The sequence below is a fragment of the Ixodes scapularis genome, unplaced genomic scaffold, assembly GCF_016920785.2.
Source record: "Ixodes scapularis isolate PalLabHiFi unplaced genomic scaffold, ASM1692078v2 PGA_scaffold10__122_contigs__length_95168666, whole genome shotgun sequence".
Lineage (NCBI taxonomy): Eukaryota > Metazoa > Arthropoda > Arachnida > Ixodida > Ixodidae > Ixodes > Ixodes scapularis.
Genome location: NW_024609836.1, coordinates 31850597 through 31878000, shown reverse-complemented (window position 1 = coordinate 31878000; position 27404 = coordinate 31850597). Strand labels below are relative to the sequence as shown.

Here is a 27404-nt window from a genome sequence, read left to right as displayed (position 1 = left end):
AAGCCGCGACCAGCGCAATACTGGTTCCTATGTCAAGATTCATGGATGCAGTGTTTGTCAAGATTCATGGATGCAGCGTTTATATTCCTAAGACTGAGTGGAGAAGAAAAATATGTAAGCGAGGTGTGTGTCAGTTGACGGCACTTAAAAAACAAATGGCATTGATAGCACATTCATTGTCAACAGCGCGTGGCCGAACCGTTTTCACATGAGCCGGTAACCGTTATTTTTTTTCCGGTTCAGTTCCGGTTCGGGTTCATCGCGATAACAATATAACGGTTCGGGTTCGGGTTCAGTTCCGGAAAAAATATCGGTTCGGTTCCGGTTTTCGGTTCGGTTCGGTTCCGGTTCCGGTTCGACACCCTGATATATATATATATATATATATATATATATATTTTTTTTAGAGCAATATTGACGGCGAGAGATTTATTTGAAATTCTGCGCGCCTGACATCACGGTATGGTCACTCGCTCTTTCAACCTCAGCGAGATGGTCATTTGCTCTTTCTACCTCAACGTGAAGGCGAAGCCGATCCACCTCTCCTGCACGCACCCGAAACACCGAGAAAGAAAATAAGCAGAAAGGAGATGACTGTTGACTAAATCGCGCCTCGCGCAGTCAATATTGCTCTAATTATTTTTTTTTTTCGCGTAAAATTACGCGTGTCCCAATTGAACTGTTAATTTTTTTTTTATCAGACTTTTTTTTAAAAAGGCCAGGGAAGAGTATTGCACACTGGGAGTTTCTGAAGCTATGCTGGGGCTATGCTGGGAACAGTTATTTCATTTGCAGTCCAGCACCAAGACTTGAATTATGCCTAAACGCAAGTGCAATGTTAGATGTTTGCAGCAAAGTCAGTATTTACAAACTGGCTTTGTGTTCTGGTTGCTAGGTGCATTAGTATGCACGAATTTATGGGACAGGCCTTAGACTAAATCAGTGATGGATGGGAAAGGACATATTATCATTTTGGGTTTCAAAACAACTTATTGTGACATGAATTTGGTAAAAGAAAATGAGATGGTACACCTGTGAAATGTTTGGAGGAACTTCCTATGTGACAGCATCTGTTGTATATAGCCAGCATATTTGCAAGAGAAAAGTGTTAATTTAATTGCTGTTTGCCTTACGAGTCATCTGCTGAAGGACGCCCACGTGAACATACTTTCTGATCAAATGCATGCTCATTTGAATCATTCTGACCACGTCGGAGTAGCTAAACCAGTATGTAATGGTGCAGGTTTGCTGCACGCGGGACGTGTCAAGTTGTTTTATGCCCGGAGATTTGCACACAGTACACATTACTGCATCAAAGTGTGTTGAACATTTATATCTTTGTCTTTCATACACATGGGGAGGGGATGTCTATTGTAGGTAATGCAGGTGCTTGCTCGAAGGAGATCAGCTGCCAACAAAAGACGACGACAGGCATTCTCTTCAAATGCTGTTTCTGCACCCATGTCACCGGCCATCAGCGTGGTATCCTCAATCACCTGATTGTCCACAAAGATGAACAACTCCTCGAGTGTCAGCACTGTCCAAAGTCCCTTTCCGAAGTGAAAGACTCTAGATGCCATTCTGGGATTCACCAGTCAGAAGGATGTTTCGAGCATCAACTGTGTCCAGCGACGGTCGGAGAAAATAGTCAACTGGTCAATCAGATTCAAACGCACATATGTGAAAAGCCTTCCAAGTGTAAGCAGTGCTCCCAAGCCTTCACTTGGAATAAGCTGTCCAGCGGTATTCGTTCAAAGTGCAGACTGTATAGCTCATATTCAAGCACACACAGGCAAGAAACCTTACGAATGCGAGTATTGTCCCAAAGCGTATAGTGCGCGTGCGACCCTGACGGAGCACATTCGAAGTCACACGGGCGAGAAACCTTACAAAGGCGAGCAATGTGCCGAAACCTTTAGTGTGCGCAGGGATCTGACACAGCACATTCGAAGGCACACAGGCGAGAGGCCTTACAAATGTGAGCAATGTCCCGAAGCTTTTAGTGCACCTGCTACCCTCAGGCAGCACATTCGAAGGCACACAGGTGAAAGACCGTACAAATGCAAGCAATGCCCCAAAGCCTTTAGTGCACGTGCGACCCTGACGCAGCACGTTCGTACGTACACAGATGAGAGGCCTTTCAAATGCAAGTTTTGTCTCCAAGCCTTTCGTCACAGTAATACGCTGGCACGGCACATTCAAACACACACAGGTGAGAGACCCTACAAGTGCGAGATGTGTTCCAAAGCCTTTAGTGAACGTGCCACCCTCAGGCAGCGCATTCGAAGTCACACGGGCGAGAGACCGTACCGATGTGAGAAATGTTCCAAAGCCTTTAGTGCACGTGCAACCCTGACACAGCACATTCGAACGCACACAGGTGAGAGACCTTAGAGATGTGAGAAATGTTTGAAAGCCTTCACTACACGTACGTCCTTGAGACAGCACAGTCGAACGCACACGGGCGAGAGACCTTATGAATGTGAGCAATGTTCCAAAGCCTTTAGTACGCGTGCAACCCTGACACACCACATTCAAAGGCACACAGGTGAGAAACCTTTAAGACGCAAGCCGTGTCCTGAAACCTTCAGCGTGCGTGGGAACCTGATGCAGCAGGTCCAAACGCTTGAGGGGTCATAGGATTGTATGTCCCATAACTTGTCTGAGTCAGTCAGGTCAAGCAAAAAAATGCAACTTGTGGGGCAAAAAAAAAAAAAAAAAAAAAAGGACTGCGGGTATAGCTCTCACAGATGTCAGCAGCCAGAGTCTGGTCGGCCATACAGACACGCAGGCTGGGGCTCACCAGTACGGACAATTTGTTCAAGCCTTTATTTATTGTGCTGTGTTCTAGATAGTAGATGCATGAAGGTGTGAGGAGCAAAGGTGGATTTTGTAGCAACTATGCTTGTCTGCACTGAATAAACGAAAATGGCAAACGGCCTTCACTGATTCATAGTTTGATAAATCATGGCGTAATCTGTCTAGAAAAGAGCTGGGCTCTTGATTACTTTGCCTTCAACATTTGTTCTGGTGCCCAGGTCACCCTTTCGGGTGCTGATAAAACACCTTTTGATAAACAAAAAATACTGCTTTCGTCCTTATTGGTTTTAGTGAACCCTTTTTCCAGTAATGAGCGGCGTCCGCGGAGTTGTCTTTGAACTACAAATGGAGGGCAGCCCAACTTGCTTCCGCCCATCAAAATACATTGGCATCGTGCTGTCGTATTGATCTATGTTGCCTTTTATGACCCATGCGAGCGTATACTTAAACAAGAATCGCAAAAAAAAAAAAAAAGACAAAATACGCTCAAAGGTGAATACTGAATATGTTGGTCGACCAGGGTTATCAGCCGTCCCGGATTTTGCGGCACTGTCCCGACTTTTCATTAAGTGTCGCGAGTCCCACATCGTCCCTGTCGGGACAGCCATATGTCCTGCATTTGGTTCAGACTGCCGAGTTAAACATTTTATATGTGATCCAATGCACGCCCAACAATGCGCGTCACGCTGCGAAGCTCGAATCGCACGAAGCAATGCTGCGTTGGGCCCTGGCTAGCATTGGCTGCGAGAGGCTTTTCCCACAAACGGTCGTCCGCGGCGTCATGAGGCCTCGCCGAGTGCGGAGTATAACGGTCTTGCAGTACGGTACGTATTGTGCATTCTTACTTTTCTTTTAGACTACGTCGAATTCTGACGCCAAGACTCCCTCCCTCCCTCCTTCGTTCCAACGCGTTGTTTGTTATTGAATTCACACATCAGTTCAAATAAGGGTCGTGGCATCCTCTAGGGTAAAGAAACAAAATGAAAGCAAACAAGGAAGATTGCGAGCAACACCTCTCATCGAAGAACACGCCGTCCGAGAACGGCTCCCTTCTTGCTTTTTTTTCATTTTGTTACATCATTTTGTTGTTGGGTCCGACTGTTCTCTTCTTTGTAACAATGCCGATCGTGGCAACCGTTGGTCATACGATTGGCGTTTGCTTTGTCACGCGATGGTGTGGTCCGACCGAAGGCAGCGGGCGCTGCTTTCTTGTTCCCGTGAAGAACCGTGACGCTAAAACCCTGCTAGGGCTAATAGCCAAGTGGGTCCGCCCTGGAACAAGACTAATCACAGATTGTTGGGCTGGCTATCGCAAGCTTGCAGATGACGCTCGCTTTAGCACCTCACCGTCAACCACAAGCTGCACTTTGTCGACCCGAACATTGGTGCGCATACCGATACGGTGGAGGGCACCTGGGCCCACGTCAAAAACTCTCTACCATCTAGACGGCGCGAGAGCCACCATTTCATTAGTCACCTTGCAAAGTTCATGTTTTGGAGGAGAGAGAAGGCGCGCGGAAGCACTAATAGATTCCAGTCGTTCGTCGCCGCGGCCGCCAAAATCTACAGCCCCGACGCAGACAGGACGAGGATTTTGACGGCCCTGGTGACTTCGAGTGATCCGCTGCGCTGAGCCCGACGCCCGCCTGCGTGCATAAAGACGCTTGTCAAGTGCTCGTTACGTCAGTAATAGGTTCTGGTAGCGGTCTAAACGGCCCTTTTCAGGGCCCCTATATTTTGCAAACGGAGTTGTTTTCTGAATGCGGCACCCCGTGTCTCTGTAACAAAATTCACAGGAAAGACCCAGCAAAGGTATGTGGTCCCAACTTGCATATTGCGTGTTATGATTCAAATAAAAACTGTTCTTGCTTATTTCGCGCCTTTGATCCCAATAAATGCCGCCGTTGCAGTCGTCCCGTGGTGCTGTTGCTTGCTCAATTGCCTTCGGCTTTGTCATCTTTGCCAGCGGCGCACCGGCGGAGGCGATTGATCTGACGCACCGCGTTCGGCTTTGGCTAGCAGACGGCGTTCGTAAAATGGCGTCAGCTGTTGCTGGCTTGACGCGGCGGTACCGTGCGGGCTTCCATTCATTCGGCGTTCGTTGCCATGGTGACGGCGAGGAAAGCAGACGAACTTTATGTTGCGGAAGAGCACTGCGGCGCAGCGATACCAGGTGCGTTCTAAGGCCCTTCCCGCATGCTTTTCAATGGGCGGAAGGCGAAAGCTTCCGCCTTCAATAAGCGAAAGGCGGAAGCGAAAAAAAAAAATCTTCTAAGAAAAATCAAAGAATAAAAAAAAAATTATGCAGAACATGCCTTTCAGCTTTAATATTTGCATTGCATTTTTTCATGCTTCCACGAGCATTTTCACTTTACATGATGGCGAAGCCAAAGCTACTTGCAAAAGCACGTTCCCCCGAACGATGCTCGCACTGCACGAGCGCAGGTGCTTGGCGAGGACACTGAAAGCTCGGAACTTTCTCTTGTAGCCTCTGCTACGCTGACACTTATAATGGAAGAGAGAATAAAAAAAGTGTAGTAGGGAAGCGTAATGTCACAAACGCGAGCCAAATATCCTATTTTGCTCGCCTGGAGCGCCGCTCAAAATTTGAGAACTACGGGCCTATATCATCTCGAGCTTGACTTCTCATTACCATATGTTGCACTGCATAATCGGGCCCCAGCCACAACTCCCGGGAAATTTAAAACTTTCCGCCTATGCCTCGTATGGTTTTCTGTCGTCGTCGCGGCGATGACGCCAAGATGTAACGTTGGCCAAGATGACCAAGACGCCAAGACGGACGCGTCTGCCATCTGGTGGTGTCTCCCGTCGCGCTTCGGCGTGTTTGCCGCGGGTCGGGGATTCACGAGCGATGGCGTCACGCGCAGGCCACGTCTTCTAGATGGTCCTGACCGAATTTTCGAGGCGTTTTAAAAGCGTGCGAGGGAAGAAGACGACGAAGGCGTTCCGATGGCGCTCAAGTGGCAGGGCGACGCTCCGGTCGCGGCTTTCGTCGTGGTGTCGGTGTGCACTTTCATGGCCATCTCCATGACGCCTCCGCTGCTCTACGTGATCATGATCACCTGCAACGCGGCCCTCTCGGTCGCCTTCTGGTTCCTCGTCAGGCGGGCCCTCAGCGCCGTCCGGGACCTGCCCGTGGACGCCAAGGCCGTCTTCGTCACCGGTGAGGCCACCCGCCGACTGCGTGACCCTTCGCTGCACGGCAAACATCCTCAAGGGCGTGCCTTTAATCCCCTTGTCTCTGTTTCACATTTCGGCCGCCAGGTGCCTTCGGTTATCGCGGCGGGCCACGAGAGGTGGTGCAGATATTAACGGACAAAAATAGCTGTTGATGGGTTAACGTAATTTAAGACAAACCCCCAGACTGGGGGAAAGTCGAAAGACAACACAACACACATAGTCTTAGAGCTATGGCGGACAACAACAAAGCACTCAAAAAGTCAGGGTATAAAATTTATGGGGAAGAGAAATAGACGCAGTATGCAGGAAAGGCAGAACACAAAGAAAGCTGGCATGCAGGGTCTTCAACTCCGTTTCACATTAGGGAATTTTAGTATAGATCGTTTCGGGAATGCCTCCGGTAACGATACCCGATGAACGATAGGACGCATGCGCAAAATCGCGTCGGCGGACGGTCGGGCTTCGTCATCGGAGCTATCGGAAAACGATCTGCAAAGCTCCCCTATTACGCATCTGACCGCGGGCTATGCGGAGAGACACGGGCAGGCCGCGGTCGTACTTAATCGGGAGTTCTAGGGAACCGTTTTTGCACATCCGATACGGTATGCGATGGGCCCTCCGGTACGAACTGCGCATGCGCTGCCACAGAAGACTCACACATGCGCAGTTCGTACCGGACGGGCCATCGCGCACCGTATCGAATGTGCAAAAATAGTTCCCTAGAACTCCTTAATGTGAAACAGATGTACAGCGGCCCGTTCAGACCGCGTTTCCCCCTCCGCTTAGCCCTCCGCAGCCAAGAGGCCGCTACTGCGCTTGCGCGCCGATGGCCTTGACTGTAGAGTTGCGGGTATCGTAGCGGGTTGCGGAGAGCGTTGTGGGACGGCGAACACGATCTACGAGAACTCGCTAATGTGAAACGGATGTACAGTGAGCGATGTACGCCATTCTTTGCACGAGGCTGCGACTCCGGGCTGGGCCACCACGTGGCAGGCTCTCTTCGCGACAAGGGCCTGACGGTGTACGCGGGCTGCTTGGACCCGGACTCCGAGGGCGCCCGACTCCTGCGGACCTCGGGGGTTCGGGTGTTCCACGTGGACTACCTCAGGCACGACACCCTCGTCGGGGCGTACGCCGGCATCCGCGACGCCGGAACAGGTACACCAATAACGCGTTACACCTCGTGGAAGCTTGTTTGTACGTAAATAGTGGACACCGAGCTTATCCGGAACACGCGAACGGCCCGTCTCATCTCACGGGAGCCTTGTGGAAGCCGAAGAACTGCTCTATGAGGTAAGCGCTCAGTAGAACAGCACGAGCAGGGGAGATCGCTCGCTTGACCGTGGACACCGCGGCAATTATGAGGGCCGAGTCAATCTATATCTTATCGCCACCTTTCCACACGTAGAGACACAGGTGATAGTCGGAACAGAGATTGGATGCTTCAATCAGTAAGCACCTGCTGTTTCTACTGAATGAGGCGAAAAGCGTAGATAACCTCGTGGGCAAAATTGCTGCGTTGTTTTCTGTCCAGGGGCGATTTCGGCCTCGAGTGAGCGGCCTCCCCTGCTCAAACTGTGGCACTGAGCGCTACGTCATGGCGCAGTTCTTCGGCTACCGCCATGATGATGGTCCCACGAGATAAGACTCGCAGTTCGCACGTTCCGGATAAGTTCGATGAGAACTGTACAGGACTCGCACTTACACGTGACCTCATCACACCGTGCCGATGGTAATTGACCTTTTTCGGAGAATTTTGTGCGCATGCCCGAACTTGAGGAGAGAGTAGGAAAGGGAAAGGCGCCATCTTTGCGGGCTCTCGCCGTACGCTGCTTGGCTTCGCTCGCATTGCTAGGCGCGTCTGTCCGGCACTGTCGTGATGCCTCACCACTGCTCGGCTGTTGGATGTACAAACATTAAGAAAAACACGCCGAACGTGAGCTTCTTTAGATTTCCGAAAGCTACCGCGCACCTCAAGAAGAGAGAAAAATAGATTCAAGCGCTGCGACGCCAGAACTCCGACGGGACGCTTTGGCAGCCATCTGCGAACTCGCGTGTTTGCAGCGTCCACTTCATTGGAGGTTAGTTCATTCATATTTGTTCGAACTCAGGAAATACCCGTCATACTCCGTGCAGGCTTGTAATTCATAGCAAGGTTTTTGTTCCTGATTTTTACGACCCAGGAGTATCTTCACGAGGCCAGAATCACCCAGACTTCGCTCCCTCCTTGTTTACATACAAGCCGACACCTGCCTACGCACCGAGTTTGCTTGCACGGTACTGCAGGGCAGCGAAGAGGCGGGACGCCAAGCCGTTGTCACGGAAAACAGATCTTTACACTGTCGCATAGTGTAAAGAGCAGGCCAGCTATGTGCTGGCATGTTCCGCTCAACCTGCATAGTTTATATTTACGCTTGAAACTCATTAAAATATTAAATAAAAAAATGTCCTACTACATAATTTTGTATCAACACGTCATCTAGTTCGATAAGTAGATCGATGACATAGCTTGGCCCTTTTTAGTTGCGTGCTGAAGTACCACAAAAAAGACGAAGGCGACAAATCTTGTTTTTTTTTTCAGATAACTTATCCCTTCACGCATAAAATATGATCAAAGGACTGGCACACACGGATCTTGATACAAATCTGCCTAAAGGATAGGGACTATGGGGCTCACGCCTTACAAATATTGACACATCTTGTAATCCTTAAGACACATTATTACATCGCCACTGGTTTCACCGAAGAAATAAACTCATACTGCAACGCAGTCGCAAGACGCTTGAACGATATCGGCGCTCTTGGAAAGCGATATCAGTTGCCTGTAATGTCCCGGCTTCATAGACGGTGCACACGTGCTTCTTACAAGGTGAACGGTGTGGTCGGGATCAAAGTTGGTCCACCATGACCTTCTTGACGTAGGCTTCTTTGAAGGCCCATCTTTTCCGGAGTTGTCTGCAGTCCTTCGCCAAGTACCGATCGACGCACGCTGTGTTGACAACCGGTACCGATGCAGCCTCGGCACTCCATCCGTCTTACAAAGCGTTCAGACGGATAAAGTCCGCAGTGTCGAAGACGGTTGCTTTACTCGATCCTCCGGGATCGTCATCGGCCACTTGTAGAGAACGACGGCCGGAAAACAGCGAGAAAAACTTTCCACAACGAACGCACCAAAACGATCGCGTCGAGGAAGCGAACGGGGTGACGGGAGGACGGACTGAGCCCGCAAACGTTTTGAATTATCTCCACGAGGGTGCGCCACGGTCGCTTCAACGAACTCTGAAAAAGGTCAATTTCTGCTTGTCCTTGCCGAGTAAAAAAAACATCGGTGGTTCGAGGTTTAGGTTGCAGCTGGTACGCGCGCAGCAGCAAGGTTGCACGAGTGCTGAGTCAGCGCTCGACTCGTGTCGTCTTCGACTGAACGCGAGCCCCAGTCGATCGCTGACGTAGCATTCGTGTCTGATTCGTGGCCTCCTTCAGGTGACGTAGAACGGCTTTGTTATCTACATGCTTTGTTTCACCTTATGGGAGTTTTAATCTTTGGTGTTACTGCTCTAAATGCTGATTTTGAATCTGTAATTTTATTTAAAATATATTTCCTCAAACAAAAGATATAGCAGAACTTGTGACGACTTGAATATGAGCTGGTTGCCCCACTGCCTGCTATAGTTAATAATCTAGGGAGAAAGGTCCCATGCATTTGGAGCCGGCTTGAGAATAAAAAGGCATCGGCGATCCCAGTTGGCGGTCCCGATGGACCCATATCACTGGCGACGCCTTAGTATCCACAACGACGCAGCACAATATCAACTGTAAGGTCTGCCCCTTGTTCTTCTCTCGCTTACTTCCCAGGAAAACACCGGAATCGCGCGTTGTATAAAGGAAACTAAATCGAGCAAATTCAACTCGTCGCGGCAAAATGAACTCGCCTAACCTTTCGTCTGCTTTCTTCCTTCGTTCTTCTGTCACTCCCTTTCTAGTTCTTTCTCTCTGGACAGCCGATGTCAGGGCTCAGGATTTACCGCCTTCTGCTTCAGTCTCTCTCTCCCCCCCCCCCCCCCCTCCCCCTTTGTTGCTTGTTTATGACGTGTTTGCCTTTTATGTATCTCTACGTGTTTCTTCCCTCATGTTCAGCTGGGTACCATAAATAAGCAAAGGCATGACAGAATATATAATCTCAATTAGGTCATTTCTTACGAGTTGTTGGGTTATGGAATGGGACGATCATTAACTTAAGCTGAAGTTGATTACTTTTTATGTAATGAGTATAAGGGGGAAAAAAAGCTTTCGGATGCAGTTAAGTTGTTGGAGAAAACAAGGACACCAAGTTCCCCGAAATCCCTTCAGGAGAACATTATCAGAACCCCCTAAGGCAAGGATACTTGACAATAAAGGCAAATATGATAAAAGTAACTCTCAAAGTTTCTCGTATAATTTAAACTTATCTACTTAATACTTGTAGCTTGCTTTTTTTTTTTTTTTTTTAGAGTCGCTAGATTCTGGTATCAGCAATCATATTTTGTGGGATGCTTTGGGCTGTACAGATTTTGAAAATGTGATTAAAAAAAAAAACGAAATTTCGTAACATTGACGGGAACACCGAAACAATGTCAAAAGCGCAGCGTCAGGGGGGGAGGGGGGGGGGGGGGGGCAACCGCAGACAGGGTTCCATACAGCATATTGGTATACAGGTGGTCAAGTGGGCGACGGTTTTTCTTGCCTAGGGCTGTGGGCCATCGTGGCGTGTGCGGGACAGACGACCTACGGGGAGCTGGAGTGGACGCCCTGCGAAGAACTGGTTCGAGTGATCGACGTCAACGTCCTGGGAACCCTGGAGCTGGTCAGCCTGGGCCTCGGACTCGTCAAGGCAAGCCGAGGGCGGATCGTCGTCTTTACGGGACTCCATGGTAAAAAAAAAAAAAAGGAAAAAAAATCCATCAGTGACTGCCCGACAAAAAAAAAATAATGCAAATTGTTAGACAATTTTGTTGGATACTTGAACGTTCGTGGGTCACAAACGTTTCGCCGTGCTCTGACTTTCTAAGTGCCAAACGCCTACATTCACGGCGCTCTTCGTCAGATAATTTAACCGGTGGCATGTGTACACTTGAGAGTTGTTCCTAGAATGAAGCGATACTGCCGCTAATCGGGCTGATAAGCCTGGCTATCTTCCAGAACCTTCCAAACTCTCGAGTTCCTCTGCCCCAGTGCACACAGGTGGTAGAGCTCCTCCTCACCTACCTCCAGTGGCGTACCAACTTGTTTTTGAGTGGGGGGGCAAACCCGACCCTCTTCCCCCCCCCCCCCCCCCCCCCCTTAATCGAAAATTCGGCGCAACTTTTGTCGAAGTTTTCTAAAGATGTGGCAATGATTCGGCAAAATTACAACGTTACCAGACTTAACATTGATATTTTGTTTTTTCTCACGAAAACAATTTTGCTTCTTCTTCTTAAAATAAATACAACTTGTAGTATCTATTGAAACAGTTATGATTAAAAAAGGTGATATTCTACAAGATAATTGTATCGATGTCGCTTTTGTGTGTTCACTGGCAATTTTAGTGTTTGCTTGCAGAAAGTGGCGTGACAACGAGGTTGGGTAGTAGCCGGAGCAGTCACGAATCACACTACGAGAGTTTTGATTTTGAGGCTTCATCAGCGCACGCCTGCAAGTGTGTTTACATTGTTAAAATAAAGACAATCACTGCGTTCTTACTTTCTCTGGGAGTCACCGTTTCGTGCGCGAAAACGGATGCAATGGTTGTTTAGCCTTCACCAGAAGAAATAACAATACTGCAAATATGCATGTTTTTCGATTTGAGTCACTTGACGTCAGCTTTGCATGAAAGTGCGCGTTCGATATTCGCAACGTGCCGTTTTTAACCTTTAAAATTCCGGTTTCTGGTGTTAGGACACACACGGACGTTTAGGAAGATGGGGAGAGTTAGGAATGTCGGATGTGTAACATCGAGCATGATAGTTCTGTGTTTAACGAATACTTTTCATCAGTGTTTATTAACGAGTGCTTGGACTTCGTCCCCACTCTCCCTGAAGAGCTTTACGAGCGCATGCATCCTATTAACGTTAACTCCGCTGGTATTAAAACATTGATTGATAAACTAAAACTTACTTCGTCCGCTGGAACCGATAACATCAACCCTAAAACTTAAAAGAAACACTCGTGTTATTTCTAGTGAGTATTTGAAACTCATCTTCATTCAGTCCTCATCTCAAAGCTGCCTTCCATCTGACCAAAAGGTGGGAAGGGTAATTCCCAGTCTTTAAACAGGGCAGCCGCTCTTCCGCATCTAATTATCGCCCTAATTCATTGACTTCAATTTCTTGCAAACTACTTGAGCATATCCTCTACTCCAATATCATGAGGCACCTATCATCCCATTTCTTTTCTTTAAACAGCAGCACGGTTTTCAAAAGGTACTTTCCTGCGAAACGCAACTCTGCGACTTCATCCATGACTTGCACACTAACCTTGAATGTCACGTCCAAACTGACGCATTTTTTTTTTCCAAAGCGTTCGGCCGTGTCCTCCATCAACGCCTTCTTACTAAGCTATCATCTTTGTGCCTCGACCAATAACCGTTTGCATGGATTCGTGACTTTCTTTTTTCCCGTGTACAGGTCACGTCCATGATGATCATGAATCTTCCTTAATAAATGTATCCCCTGGTGTTCCCCTGGGGTTCGTACTTGGGCCCTTACTTTTTTTAATATTTATTAATGACATTCCCATTGGGATTTCTTCAAAAAAACGCTTTTTCGCCGACGACTGCGTCATCCATAACAAAGTAACTTGTGTGCAAAATAATAACCAGCTTCAGGAAGATCTAGATAAAATTAACAATTGGTGCAAAGAGTGGATTATGTCACCAAACAAGTATAAACGCAAACTAATCCACTTCACCAAGAAAAAAACCGCTCTGTCATTTAATTACTTCTTGGACTCTGATCTGATTGAGACCGCTACGGTGTATAAATACCTTGGTGTAAGACTAACATCTGACCTTCCCTGGAATAACCACATTGAAGTCATTACCGCCGATTCATCTGGAACTCTTGTACTAAGCAGACGTAACTTAAAAAATCGCTCCACCCTTTGTCCCTAAGCTAACCTTTAACACGTACGTCAGACCAAAAATAAAATATGCTTCAACCATCTGGAATACCCATCGACTGTACCTCATCAATACGCTGTAGAGGCAGTTCAGAACAGAGCTGCTCGCTTCATTTCATCCACTTATGACTTTTCTTTCAGTGTCTCGGCGCTAAAAACTGAACTAACCATGTCCTCTTTGCAGCTTCGCAGGAAAGTCTCTCAGCTGTGCCTTATTCACAAAATCTACTACCACATTCCCGACCTCAAAACCACTTTGTTATTACCCCTCGACCGAACATCTTCTCGCCTCAACAACGTCTGCACCATCAAACACACTTCTGGCTCTACGAACGCTTTCAATTGGTCATTCCTTTCTCAAGCCATCAGCCACTGGAACAGTCCCCCATCCTCCATTGTCACCATCTTGGACCCTGCTGATTTCTCCTCTGCAGTAAAACTACACCTTTCTTGGCCCATGTGATGGTGTGCGGGGCTAGTCAGATCAGTGAAAACACTTACGCAGAGCGCTTGCCAGGCCAGACTTGTACGTAGTTCAACTACTTTACTCAAGTTACTGTAGTTTAACTACTTTTCTGGGTAGTTTAGTAACTTTTAATTACATTTCTATTCTAGTAATCAGTAGTTTACTTCAACTACTTTTCCGAGTGACTTCCACTCAAATTACAAATTACTTTCTAATTTTAGTGGTTGTTTTGCCTATCAACAGAGAACAGAGGTCGGAAGGTCAGCTGATATTTGCAGAGGGGGAAGCATGCGGAGTAGAAAAGGGGGGATGGGAAGGAAGAAAGTGATTTAGATAGTCCAAAAAACCCCAACATTTTAACGAGCCCCCCCACTGCAAGAACACTGCTACGAGGCGCGGGGAGCGAACAGACACGACGCAAGAGAGGTCGAGTAACTGTGGGATTAGCTCCGAATAGTGGCGTTTCTTTGTATTCCGAAGCTCAAGGAGACTTGACGCATTTGAAGAAAGGGCTTGTCCCCGCTTCTCTCCAATGTAGGAATTCTTGCCCACTACAGGAGGTGCACACACTGCTCCTTTTACGGTGCAGGCGATAGAACCCCTAACAACGACGCTCACGCCGGATGGGCTGCTCGTGTATCACTCGAAGCGCGTTAACCCACCCCCGCGCCTGCGTTCACGCCGCTTCGCGGCGACGGTGTGCGGCTGCTAATTACAAATCTATTAACCCACCTAGCCCCCCCACCCCCCGTACACGCCGCTTTGCGGCGTCCGGTCGGCAACCCAAGCCCCGCTGCCCCCCATGCACTTCCGTAAATAGAGTCGATACGATTTAGTTTAGCGATGTTTCGTCAACAACATTCGTTTTTTTAGTGTTAATGGTAAAAAAGAAATGTAAATATCGCCAAATGCCTCGACAAAACAAAATGTTCGAGAAAAAAAAATAAAAAGAAGTAAGCCGGCCCACACCATAAATGGAACCCGGGTCTGACACGTATGAGGCAGACATCTCACCATTAAGTTACGCTACCTCTTCGGAAACTCGCATTGCATCCGCTGCCTCTGTTGACGGCGGCAGCGCCTATCTCCAAGCAAGCAAGCAAAACTTTATTTTGTGTAAGGGCCTACGTCCTGGTCTGGACGGCCCGTCCGGCCCATGTCTCGCGGATGGATTCCGTAAGGTTACCGTGTAGCCTTGTTCGTGGAGCAAGGCTTTACGAACCAGCCAATCCGGCGTGCGTGAGCACCGTTGCTAGGGTTTGTATCGCCTGCGCGTTAAAAATATGCCCGCGCGGGTCGGGGGGCAGTGCCCTTGGTATTCCTTGGGCGCCGCCGGCCTGTGTCTGCTCTGCCCAGTGGCGGCCGTTTCAGGGGGGGCAAAACGCATGCCTTGCCCCCCCACTCTGAGAACTGGGGGGGCAAGTGCCCCCCTTGCCCCCCCGGTTGGTACGCCCATGCCTACCTCACTCCTCCTCGCCCGCCCCTCTGGTCACATGACTTCTCCATTAACAAATCAGCGTCGAGCGCCTCACTCCTCCCCTCCAGCTTCACTTTTGGGCTTTACGAAATGCCGAACAACTTGCCAAAGAACGCTTCACGTTAAAGCGCCGTTCACATACATGCGACCGAGTAAGACCGAGAGAGACCAGACCGGGTTTTAAGCCTTTTGCGACGGGTTAGGACCGGATACGCTGCAGCGGAGCTGGTCCTAAGACATCGCAAGAGGCTTAAAAACCGGTCTGGTCTCTCTCGGTCTTACTCGGTCGCATGTATGTGAACGGGCCCTAAGACGGGTGCTCGATTTTACAGCGCCAGCTTTACTGGACTTGTCTTACTGGGCGAGTGTAGTGTTAGCGAAAACGAACGGAGCATGCGCGCCTTTAGGCCTTCATCGCAGGTGGCTTTGGAGCCGGGAGAGGGCGAATACAGCAGCGACGCCCTCGCCCTTTCCCTGGTAATAGTCGCGGTTGAGGCGCAGCGCGTCCGGCCAATCGCAATTGCGCTGGCGGTCGCGTGATCGCCCTCCTCGCGATCTGCTCTTTCTCGCCTTCGGTCGCCCGTTCCCTCGGCGCTCTAAACCTTTGCGCGCAAGAATGGGGCGGCCAAAGCGCATGCGCCGGAACAAACAGCGACTGATCTACGGCGCAAACGCGCCCTCGAGAGAAAACGTCGTCGATGTATAGGCGCCGACGGTCTCTTGGGTGTTAGGATGAAACGCATTCGACGTCGACGTCATGCTGTGCGTGAACGTGAAGCGGCATGTATACAAGAGAACGTTACCGAGCGAAGAATGAACACGCTGGTGGCGACCGAGCAATTTGTGCATCGCGTCCGCGAGAACGTGTGCGGTGCTAGCTGTTCTGTGAGCAATCGCGGTTGTGGTTACCCGAGACACAGCGCGATGCATCGACACCGTAATCTAAAGTTGATCACGGCGCAATATCAGGAAAATGTGGCACCAGCTGACGCTGTCGATTCGCATCACGCCCCGTGACTATCAGCGCATTTTTTTAGTTTTTGTAATAAAGGCTGGTTTAAAAGTTTACAGTTGAATGTGATTGAAGGCGTCGCAACCGCTTGTAACCGTTTACGACGATGAAACATCCTGGCCCACTGGTGCCATCTCTCGCGTGGCCCTGGGACTCTTCCGATATACGTAAAGCAGGACTGAAGGTTCTTCACTATTCGCGATGTGAAATCTACATACTATTTGTTATAAATAGTCATTTATAGCATTGTACGTCAGCACAGAAGCCGTTCAAAGCACGCGGTGAGAGAAAAGTTTTGCGTAAAGTATACGCAGATATGAGTGCTCCGGGGCCGCCCGGCAGACGGCGCCAGTGCGTTCTCTCGTCACAAGCGGAATGTCAACTATGGTGCCTAGATCGCGACTTTGACTGGTGTGTTTCGCGTCCCATCCCGCCCATACATCAAAAGTGGTCGCCAAGGGGTAACAAATGACGTCACAGAAGCCGGAGTGTCATGCTGTTGCCTGTCGCGATCCTGGCGGTTGGACGTAGAAATACTGGCGAAAAGCACGAGAAAACGTAAGTGTCGCTGTTGTCACGGCGTCCCAGGCGTCCCAACTTCCGGCTGCTCAAGCTTCCGTGAACTGTCACAGGAGAGAGCAACCTCAGAATAGGTGTCTGCCATTTAAACCACAACAGTTGGGACGCCGCCAGGGTCGCGACCGGCGACAGCATGACACTTCTATGACGTCATCAGGCGGAAATTCAGGGACCACTTTTTTGGCCGCGGTAAACACACCAGTCGGAGACGCGTTCCAGGCACCATAATGTCAACCCAGAACTTTGACTGGTTTTCAAGACTGGAGCGTCACGAAAACGCTGTAACAAGGATGCGATAACACGGCAAGCTTTCTTCCGCACTCACCTGTGCAGCGTGTCTCTTCCGAGCTCAGAAATGCCCATAAATAAACCACCAGAGCAGCTTGCAGCGCGCCGCACATTCTGTATCTCCCGACTTAATCCGTAGGAGGGGCGGTGCAACGATATTCAACTGGAATGTTTTTCACTTTGCACGAGCTTACTGGCACTAGTAGGACTCAAGAATACTCGCACGCAACGCCACTGGCTAAGAAACTCCTTCGTTGCGGTGTAATTTCACGGACAAAACCGAGCGTTTTCATTCAATCTCTCATTGGGCAAAACTTTATGACGTAGGTGGGCGGTCGCAGTACCGCCCAGTGATGATATTTGAATGCGCTCGTAGATTGGACCCGAGCATTGCGTGGGCACTTGATTTGGGCTCGTAATAATCGATTCCCCGAGAAGCATTCGGGTAGTGGCCCGTGTCCAATCGCTGCAGTGACGACAGTAGCCGAACCTAACAATGTCTGGAACTCAGCCTGCGTCCTTTGCTTTGACAACCCCAGCGCGTGGCTGTGATGAACATTGACGGCATATAACCAGCTCCAGATCGCGTGGCCACTTGTTCTGGCCGCAAGTTGGGGGGGGGGGGGGGGGGGGGGGTGAAGTGAACGCCGCTCGTTTTTCATTCATTAATTTTTTTTGCGAATTCGCTTGCGTGTGGAGAAAAAGGAACGGTTGTTTTACATGTTATTAACGTCAGGGATCCGTTATAAGCTGTATTTGCGCAAAGTGCAAATATCGTTGCATCGCCCCTTTAAGGTACATCTAGCGTGATAGACTAAAAACCCCAGACTAGGGGAAACAAAGAATGACACGAAACATAGGTTGTGTTAGAGAGTTCATTGTCGCGATCGTACCACGTTCACCCTAGTCTCGAGTTGTTAGTCTATCATGTTCAAACATCTCCAGCTCGATTGCGCCTTAACTTTCTGTTCTATGCATCTAGATAAGTTCTGTGCTTGTTGCGTTTTAGGGTGAAGTGTTTGCCCGCTAAATTTAGCGGGGAAATCGAATCCACCCCTCTCTGAAGAGCGGAGACCTATAGTTCGAGGATTTCTCGGTAAAATTTGGAGAACAACAAGGGCGCCAGTAGGGAGGGTAGTGGAGAAGCTTCTTTGTACTGACTTGGGGACGAAAAATGCAAGCTACAATAAGCATAAAAGCGATGTTTCCAGACGTGGATCGAGGCCGTCCTTACTGGCCGCTGGCACCTCGTCAGGCAACTTGTTTGCCTTTTGTGCCAAGTCAAATTTGTATTTCAGTTAAAAAAATTGATTGATTGATTGATTGATTGATTGATTGAGGCCACCCCTTAGCGAAAACTAATACGTTTGAAATATACCACATTCTAATTTGAGTGTATTTGAAATACAGTTCATAATTGTAAGTACACGAAAAATAGACCGAAAATATAAACTTCTTTTTTTTTACTTAGTACTAAAAGATACTTCTAAAATCATTTTAAAATACCTTTACTTAAACTAGATTTGAAGTCCCCTTCATGTGTTTTGAAATATGCAAATACTAAATTAATAGGCACAAAACACCTTTCACATATATTTCTTGAAATATTTATTTAATTCATGCAAAATATACTCCAACCCTAAAAAAATGGAGCAATCAAAAATACGTGCAGAATACTCTTAAAATACCTGAAAATCGTAAATACTGTTGTGTTGTACTTTAAGTACCTTTTGACTGCAATACTTTGGTAGTTTGACTTAACAAGAATATTGAAAAGCTCCCCCTCTAGAAGTTCACTTCAAGCAGATATGAAGTACACTGAAGCGTCTAGATACAACATTTGATTAGTTTGTCTACTGAATTGCGCAGCATCGCACTGATAAATCAGCCCAGTTTATGTTATTGTTTCCTTTTTTCTATCAAGAACACACCTGATCAGTTCCTTGCACACCAATCACAAACGGGGTTCGGGAACTACAACCACAACATTTGCTGATGCTGGAAAGCTTCAGCAGGTGCTGTGAACAGATACGTTTGGCGTGGTTTAGTTAGCACAATGTTAGTTCACTGAATGTGCATACTCACCATTGTACGTGATGTGAATAGTGACTTTAATATAGTGACATTAACTACCATATTAAATAGTCAACTACTAAAATGGAAAGGCAAAACAACCACTGTAAAATATTTATTTTTCGCGGGCTCAATATTTCGCGATTTAGGTCAAAGTTGGAGTTTTGGAATAATTCGCAAATTCTAATTTTCGCGACGCGCTGGGATCGCAATATAGATTTTAATGTTTTTGCATTTTGCCGGAATTGTTCACGGGACCTATTTTTCGGAATTGTAGGCGATTCGCGAACCTTGCGAGAATTACGTCCTCACGAAAATAAAGTCGTTTACAGTATTTTAAAGTGAAGATGCTGCCTTGATTCGCTTCGTCCTGAGTGGTGCTACCCAGAGAAGTAATAACATGTATTTTATGAGCCGTTTGTGTGGATATTGTTTTAAGGACTGCGCCGAATTGTTATTAGTTGTACCAATGCCTTTTACTAAGAGATATCGTCCACGAACTTCAAAACACTGTTTCCCCTTTGACAGACTCCCGAGGAGAAGATCGAATACTTGGAACCTTAATAAGCGCAGAGGTAGTCACCGAGAAAATGATTACCTTCAATATGTAGGCTATATAAGGCTCTAGAGCAGTCAACGGGACTGTGAATAAGCTGTTCAGTGCGTCAAGGTGTTTGTGTTTGTGTTCGTTTCTAATGTAGCTTTGTGAGATGTATGTAGTATTGCCTTCAAATACCACAGGGACACCATATGCTGACAAAATCGAAAAAAAAATGTGTAACCGGTTTTTAATGCACAAATGGCATCTTGAGTGTGAAGGGATAATATTTTTGGTATATCTAAAATATTTTTTGATTCATATTTATAATGTATTTTGAATACCTTACGCGCGTACTTCGAATGCGGCCAAAATAATACAGAATAAATACAAAATGAATATTCGTACTAAATATATTTCAACTTCGTTTGAAGTACGGCCTCTTTTCGCTAAGGGACCGTATAGCTCAAAGGAGCATAACAGCATCGAGCGGCGTTACTCTAACGAATCTTTGTTATCGCTCCCGCCACGCCTACGCATCATCATTGCAGTTTTTTTTTTTTAATAATTAGATTTTCCGGGGAAACTTTTGCGATACAGCTTTTGGGAATTTTGTTTTTTCATGGAACTTGGCGGACTACCGCTTAGCCGTACGCTTCCGAACCTTATATATATATATATATATATATATAGCATATATATACAGCATTAAATCATCGTTTTCCAACATCTTAACAATATATATATATATATATATATATATATATATTGTTAAGATGTTGGAAAACGATGATTTAATGCTGGATGAGATTTACAATGCGGTTTGTAAATCGGCGGTTCGGGTCAGCACGCTCAAAAACCTCGAGCCCTCTCGTTCGCCTTTTGCTGCACGAGCCCGTCGTCCTTTTCTTTTCCTAACAGTAGCCCCCCGGTGGATGGAGACGCCGGTCCTCCGGCGGCTGTTAACGGAGGATGGTGGTGGTGTTTAGGTGTCCGGGCGGCGATAGGGGCGGATTCTGGCGACGTGGACAATGTCCGATGCGCGGGATCGGCGATCGCGAGGTGGCGATACAGGGGCAACCTCGTAGTTGGTAGCGGAAAGTTGACGGGTGATACGAAAAGGGCCGATAAACTTGCTTTGAAGCTTTTCGCATTTCCCGAGGGCACGTGAAGGAGACCAGATAAGAACCTCGTCTCCGATGTTATAGGTCGCTGGGCGGTGGGATGCATTGTAGCGCAGCTCTTGCTGCTGCTGGGATTGGGACGTGTGGATACGAGCGAGCTGGCGGGCATCTTCGGCGTGGGAGACGATATGGACCGGATAGGAGCCCTGGGCCCGTTCGTCCACGTAGGGCAGAACCGTGTCCAGTGTCGTGAAAGGTTCTCTGGCTTAAAGAAGATGGTATGGTGAGAAACCAGTTGTTGATTGGCGAGCCGTATTGTACGCATATGTAATGTAGGGAACAACGGCGTCCCAAGTAGTTTGATTGTCGGTGACATATCGCGAAATCATATCAGATAAAGTATGATTGAGGCGCTCGGTTAGGCCATTCGTTTGCGGATGGTAGGCGGTTGTGACGGTGTGAATGGTGGAAGCCAGCCGCAAAACTTCTTGAAGAAGTTTTGAAACGAAGGGTGTGCCTCTATCGCTTATGATGTATTGAGGCGCTCCGTGACGCAACAAAATAGTTTGTAAGAAGAAAACGGCAACTTCCTCGGCGGTAGCAGACGAGACGCATTTTGTCTCGGCGTAGCGGGTCAGGTGGTCAATGACGACAATTATCCACCTGTTGTTTGATGTGGACAGGGGAAAAGGGCCCAGGAAGTCGATTCCAATCCGCTGAAAGGGTCGTTGCGGTTGGGGAATCGGCCGCAGTAGACCCGATGGCGAAGTTGTGGAGCTTTTCTTCGTTTGACAAAGATGACATGATCGAACATAACGATTGATGGTACGAGTCATGCCTGGCCAGAAGTAGCGTGTGCGAATGCGGAAGTACGTTTTTGAGAAACCAAGGTGTCCGGCGGTTGGGTCATCGTGACTGGCTCGTATGATTTCTCTTTGTAATTGGCGAGGGATCACGAGGAGCCATGGACGACCTTGGACGTCGTAGTTACGTCTGTAGAGGATGCCGTCGCGAAGTTGGAACAGTCGTGCACGCCGCAGGGTGCGTCGACTTGCATGGTTCGTTGGATGGAGTAGGCAGGAGATTATCTGACTCAACGTTTCGTCAGTTTGTTGAGCGATACGAATGTCAATAGTATCTAGAACTGCGGTGACATCGGTGAGGGGAGCGATGACAGAAGGCGCAGGGTCATTGGGAAGAGGGCATCTAGAAAGGCTGTCGGCATCGATGTGTCGTTTTCCGGATTTGTACTTGATCGTAAATTGGTAGTCTTGCAACTTTAGAGACCAGCGACCAAGGCGTCCTGAGGGGTCCTTAAGTGTGGCAAGCCAACAAAGGGAGTGGTGATCCGTAAGAATTGTAAAGTGAGTCCCATAAAGGTAAGGACGGAATTTAGTAATTGCCCACACAACAGCCAAGCATTCCCGTTCGGTAGTAGTATAATTTCGTTCGTATGCTTTGTCAAAGTTCTACTGGCATAGGCAATGACACGTTCGGCACCAGATACGGTTTGAGCTAAGACTGCACCGATACCATGTCCGCTGGCATCCGTTCGAATCTCAGTAGGCGCGCCTTGAACGAAGTGATCAAGGATGGGGACTGAGGTCAGTGCAGCTTTTAAGTTTTGAAAGCCCGTACTCTGAATAGAAGTCCATTGAAATGATACGTTATTTCGGAGGAGGCTGTTTAAAGGCTCGGCTATGTGAGCAAAACCGGGGATAAATTTGCGAAAATAAGTGCAAAGTCCAAGAAACGTACGTACGTCTTTTGTGTGTTTTGGGACTGGAAATTCTGTTACGGCCTGGACTTTATCTGGGTCAGGACGCAGACCATCAGCACTGACAAGGTGTCCTAAAATTTTGATCTGGCGGGCTCCGAACACGCACTTCTTTTAATTCAGTTGCAAAGTGACTGTTTGAAAGCAGTCGAGGACTTGACGTAGACGGTGTAAATGTTGGTCAAACGTCGATGAAAAGACGACAACGTCGTCCAGATAGCAGAGGCATATGGTCCACGTTAGTCCCCGCAGAAGGGTGTCCATCATCCTTCCGAAAGTTGCCGGGGCGTTACATAGGCCGAACGGCATCACGTTGAACTGGTACAAGCCATTGGGTGTAATGAATGCTGTCTTAGGCTTGTCAGTGTCGGCGACAGGTATTTGCCAATAACCGGATCGGAGATCCATGGAGGAAAAGAAGGAAGACCCTTGGAGGGTATCTAATGTGTCGTCAATACGAGGTAGTGGGTAAACGTCTTTTTTAGTAACGCTGTTCAAGCGGCGGTAATCCACACAAAAACGCCAAGAGCCGTCCTTTTTCTTAACGAGTACAACCGGAGAAGACCAAGGGCTTGAAGAGGGCTCTATTACATTCTTGTGGAGCATATCAGTAACATGATTGGCAATTGCGTTTCGTTCGGCGGCGGAAACACGGTATGGGCGGCTCCGAAGTGGTGATGCGTTACGAGTGTCGATGGTATGATGAAGGACTGTAGTCTGGGCTAGTGGACGACTATTAAAATCGAACAGCGCCTCGTATGTAAGTAAGAGTCTTGTTAGGGCGTCTCGTTCGCAGGTTGTTAGACTTGGGTCAGTCATCTGAGTAATGCGGGTTGAGATGTCACTTTTTGTGTTCAGGAGGACAGGTTCGGCCTCGGAAACGTCAGAGAGAGTGGCTAAGGTGTCCTGAAAATGTCTTCGTAGCGTGGCTAGGCGTGTACCTTGACATCTTCACTTAAACAGCGCAAATAAGTTACGTAAGGAAGAGACAACAGGAAGGAAAGAGCGCTGTGAAGATGTCTATCCAACTCGCCCAGCAACTCATTTTGGTGTACCTTGACAAAGAATTTGTGGCTGGGCGGAAACATTTGTTGCGAAGAGGCCGATGCTTCCGTTTCCCGTGGGGACAATAGAGTAGGGAATGATGACAGGGTTTTTTTCGGCAGTGGTTTGCATCGGCTCGACGAGACCGTACGGCGCTTCGAAGGGCTGTGAAGGCTTGAGAGTGACAGCGACAGCAGACAGTGGAGGTATTAGATAGTCATCGTCTGCGTGGAGGGATATAGGAGCGTCGTCATGGGAGTCTTCACTCCCATGACGACTCGCCTGCTGATGGCTCATCTCTTAACACCGAGCTCCAGCATATTCGAAAATCTGTGCAAGACGAACTCCGTGCTGCACTCCATCCAATCCCCCCGACTCCATCCGTCTACACGCCGGCACCGCATACCCCGCACCTCCACCACTTGTTAAGATGTTGGAAAACGATGATTTAATGCTGGATGAGATTTACAATGCGGTTTGTAAATCGGCGGTTCGGGTCAGCACGCTCAAAAACCTCGAGCCCTCTCGTTCGCCTTTTGCTGCACGAGCCCGTCGTCCTCTTCTTTTCCTAACAATATATATGTTTACATATATTTATTACTTTATTAGCTTTTTAAATTGTTTGGGCGACTGCTTGTGTAAAACTTTTACACGAAGCTCACCCATTCCTTGGATGTCGCTTCTCCGCAGTATACTGATGATGGTGGAGAAGCGCACTCAACGGAGCCAACTGACTGGCTTTAATAATAGAAAGGGCTCAAGCAACGAGAAGAAATGTAGCGAACCTCCTGACTACTGTCCGATATCCATAAGGAGGTTCAGTGGAACAGTACGTTAGTCGAGACGATAATTAAGGATTTCAAAACTCTGCACATACCCACCGATATACAATCAATCACAGCAGCAAAAACCCGAGCTATTAAGGAGTCTTAGAACATTGTTCCGATAATGATACCCGATAACATTCCGGTGCGTGCGCAAATGCGTCTGCGGAGTATCGGGTTTAAGTTACCGAAGTTATCGGAGCGGTCTACAAAATTCTCTATCAGGGAGGTTACGTAAACTTTTTTTTTCCCCCTATCAGTTAAGCTCTTCCGAAAAACGCCGCTACTGCGCATGCGCGACGTTAACCTCGTCTGCGGAGCTCTGAATCTCGTAGTGGGTTGCGGAAAGCGTTGCGGGACGACGGGAACGATGCACGTAAATTCTCTATCAGTTTCGGTAGCAACAAAGAAAACCTAAAGTTAAGCGCAACGTTAGATCGCATTCCTGACATCTTGGTAAAATGTAATGGAATGTAAGGGGTAAACTTTTTTTGTTTGTTTTTCGCGCACGGTCTACATTCGCATACTGCCAAGCGGCAGGAACCAATATGGCCCCACCGCGTCAGATCGACTCCTTCCCGTCGGTCAATGCGTGCCTCCACTTCGGAAGCGGCGCTTGCATCGAGGCACTCTACCACTAGTGATGGCGTTCGGGGAGAAAGGCGCCGGCGTCTTCTATATGGGTGCTATTGGCTGCAGATTGCCTCCCCGTCGCTTGTCCTTCACCCAGGTCGTCTGTCGATCCCCGGGATGGCGGTGCCGTCGGCCGCCTCGGCCGCCCTGTGCCAGTACGCCGACGGGCTCCGCCGCGAGATGGTCAAGTTCGGGGTACAGGTGTGCACCGTCGAACCGGCCTTCTACAGGTGGGCACGGCGCACGCGCACGAACGACATGGGCTCCGGGTACGTTCGCCTGGTGCCTGAGCAAAGCAGCAAACTTCCCCTTGTTAGCCGCCTTGAGAAGCCGGCTAACGACGCAACGAAAAGGCTAAAGGCACGTTCATACAATTGCGTCGTGAAGCACTGCGCCTCCCCATTGGCTAGCCGTAAGTGCCGCCGTAGCAACAGCTTGACGCAAGCAGTCTTAACGAGTCTCAAGTGGTTGCAGTCGCACTCGAACGCAACTGTGCGAATCGGATTTAATTTAGCTCAGAATCAGCACAATCGAAACGCTTGGAAGTGACCGAATGAAGTTGAAAAAATGAAAGCCGTTTACAACTCCTTGTAACGCCGAATTAGAGCGCAGCTCTTGAGGAGGAGGATGGAAGGGTACTGCGGGGAGGGTATACCCTCCTCCCTCCCTCTTTCCTCGTCATCCTGCCTGCTACTCCGCCACGGGGGCCACGTGGCCCCCGTAACCCCCCCCCCCCCCCCCCCCGAGGTCACGCGACCCCCAAGGTCACGTGGCCTCCGAGAGGTCACGTGACCTCCAGGGGGGGGCGGCACGTGATCTCAGGGAGGTCACGTGACCTCATGGTTACGCCGACGCCGACGCCGCTCAAGCCGGAAACGGTCGCCTAAAAGCTGCGCTTTAAAACGTCACACCCGGTTCTCAGAATCGCCCGATCGTCCCGAACGTTTGCCGGGTCCCTTTGGGCAGCGTTCTTCGACGTGCGCCGCGCAGGACGGGGACAACGGACCGAGACGCCGTGTCGACCGCCCTGGACTCCCTGACCAAGCGGATGGACCCCTCTGTGCGCGAAGCCTACGGCGAGTCCTACCTGGAAACCTTCCGGTCCAGCTTCCCCAAGAGGCTGTGGAGGTTCTCGCGCGGCGACCTGGACGAAGTCAGCGACGCCGTGCTCGGAGCCCTGCTCAGCCCGGAGGCCAACGTGCGCTACCGTTGCTGCAGCTGGCGACAGGTCTTCACGTGGGCCGTACTCGAGCTGCTGCCCCGCCGCATCGGCGACTACTTCATGCTAGTGCAGTTCACGCCTAGGTACCGGGTGATGGCCGCTGCCCCGAGGTCGCCGCCAGACCTGACGTCGGTCGAGCAGAGCCACGTGGACGTGCTCAGGGACCTCTACGGGTCACCGCCGCGCAGCCCCTTCGGGAGCGGATCGCCCCCGGCACAGGTCGACGCCTCCCAAACAACGAGGCCATAAGTTTGGGATTTTTACGTCACTTATTGGAGGCCAGCGTATGACACATAATGGACGCAAACATTGACGCGGCGTGGCCCTCGTGTAAGGGACGGGCCCCACGCTGGGCCTCCGGTTAGTGACGTGAAAAATCCGGCACTGAGGCCTTGTTGTCTAGGGGCGATTGCACGGGCGCCTTCGACGTTCGGGCTCGATGTGTTTTGATAGTCTTGGCTCTCGCCCTGACGCGAATGGACGAATAATGGCGAGGAGGAGCTATTGGCACATCCACCGTTTCAGGTGGTACACTTGTGACCCGATAGCCGATGATGGTACAGAGTGCTGCGTGCTACCGACTTGGAACGTGTTCGCTCGCCCACGAATCGCTGTATTCGGGACTGGAGTCACTTCGTGGACTCCTAGATGTATTCTTTTTTCGTGACCCGCATTTCTACGGTTAGTTTGTGATAGCATACTTGTAATTCTCAAGAGTGCTGGAGTCGGAGGGTTCACATATAAATTGAAACCCATTAGGACGCCTGTTGTTTGCTATGTGAACAAAAGTATGGGACAAAGATCTACAGCTGTACATTTTCCTCTCTCTACGATCAGAATAAACTCTTGACTTTTTCTCCATATGCCTAAGTTATATTTTATAGAGATATGAAATACCTGCCGTTGTTACTCATGTATAGCATTATATCATCTGTCACGAGGGCAAATTTAGTATAGCTTCTCAGCCAGTTTAGGGAGTTTTCGCGTGAGATCGTGCTATAATGGTCCGGGTCATATATTTATGTATATATATTTATGTAAAACATGCCTGAAATACATGTTCTTGGTAGGAGCGTTAAGCTAAATGCGAACCCCATAGCTGATTTTATTCTGGAGATATAAAATTTCGAAACTTGAGGCGTGGAGATTGCCAAGGTTTCTCTATGGTGTTTTGCACAGTCGTCGATTACACACC

At 48.8% G+C, this 27404-nt stretch overlaps 2 protein-coding genes across 2 annotated transcripts; both read left to right on the top strand.

Annotated features, from left to right (window-relative positions):
• The first annotated feature begins 1353 nt into the window (after positions 1–1353).
• Positions 1354–2697, top strand: LOC120837336 (zinc finger protein 525-like). Its single transcript, XM_042288515.1, has 2 exons — positions 1354–1373; positions 1596–2697. The coding sequence occupies exons 1-2, from the start codon at positions 1354–1356 to the stop codon at positions 2392–2394; spliced, it is 819 nt and encodes a 272-aa protein (XP_042144449.1). The 3' UTR covers positions 2395–2697.
• A 3093-nt stretch (positions 2698–5790) lies between these two features.
• On the top strand, positions 5791–26458 carry LOC8042213 (17-beta-hydroxysteroid dehydrogenase type 6-like). The gene is made up of 3 exons (XM_040206605.1): positions 5791–6004; positions 25085–25217; positions 25978–26458. Exons 1-3 carry the CDS (start codon positions 5791–5793, stop codon positions 26456–26458), a joined length of 828 nt encoding a protein of 275 aa, XP_040062539.1.
• Positions 26459–27404: the final 946 nt, after the last annotated feature.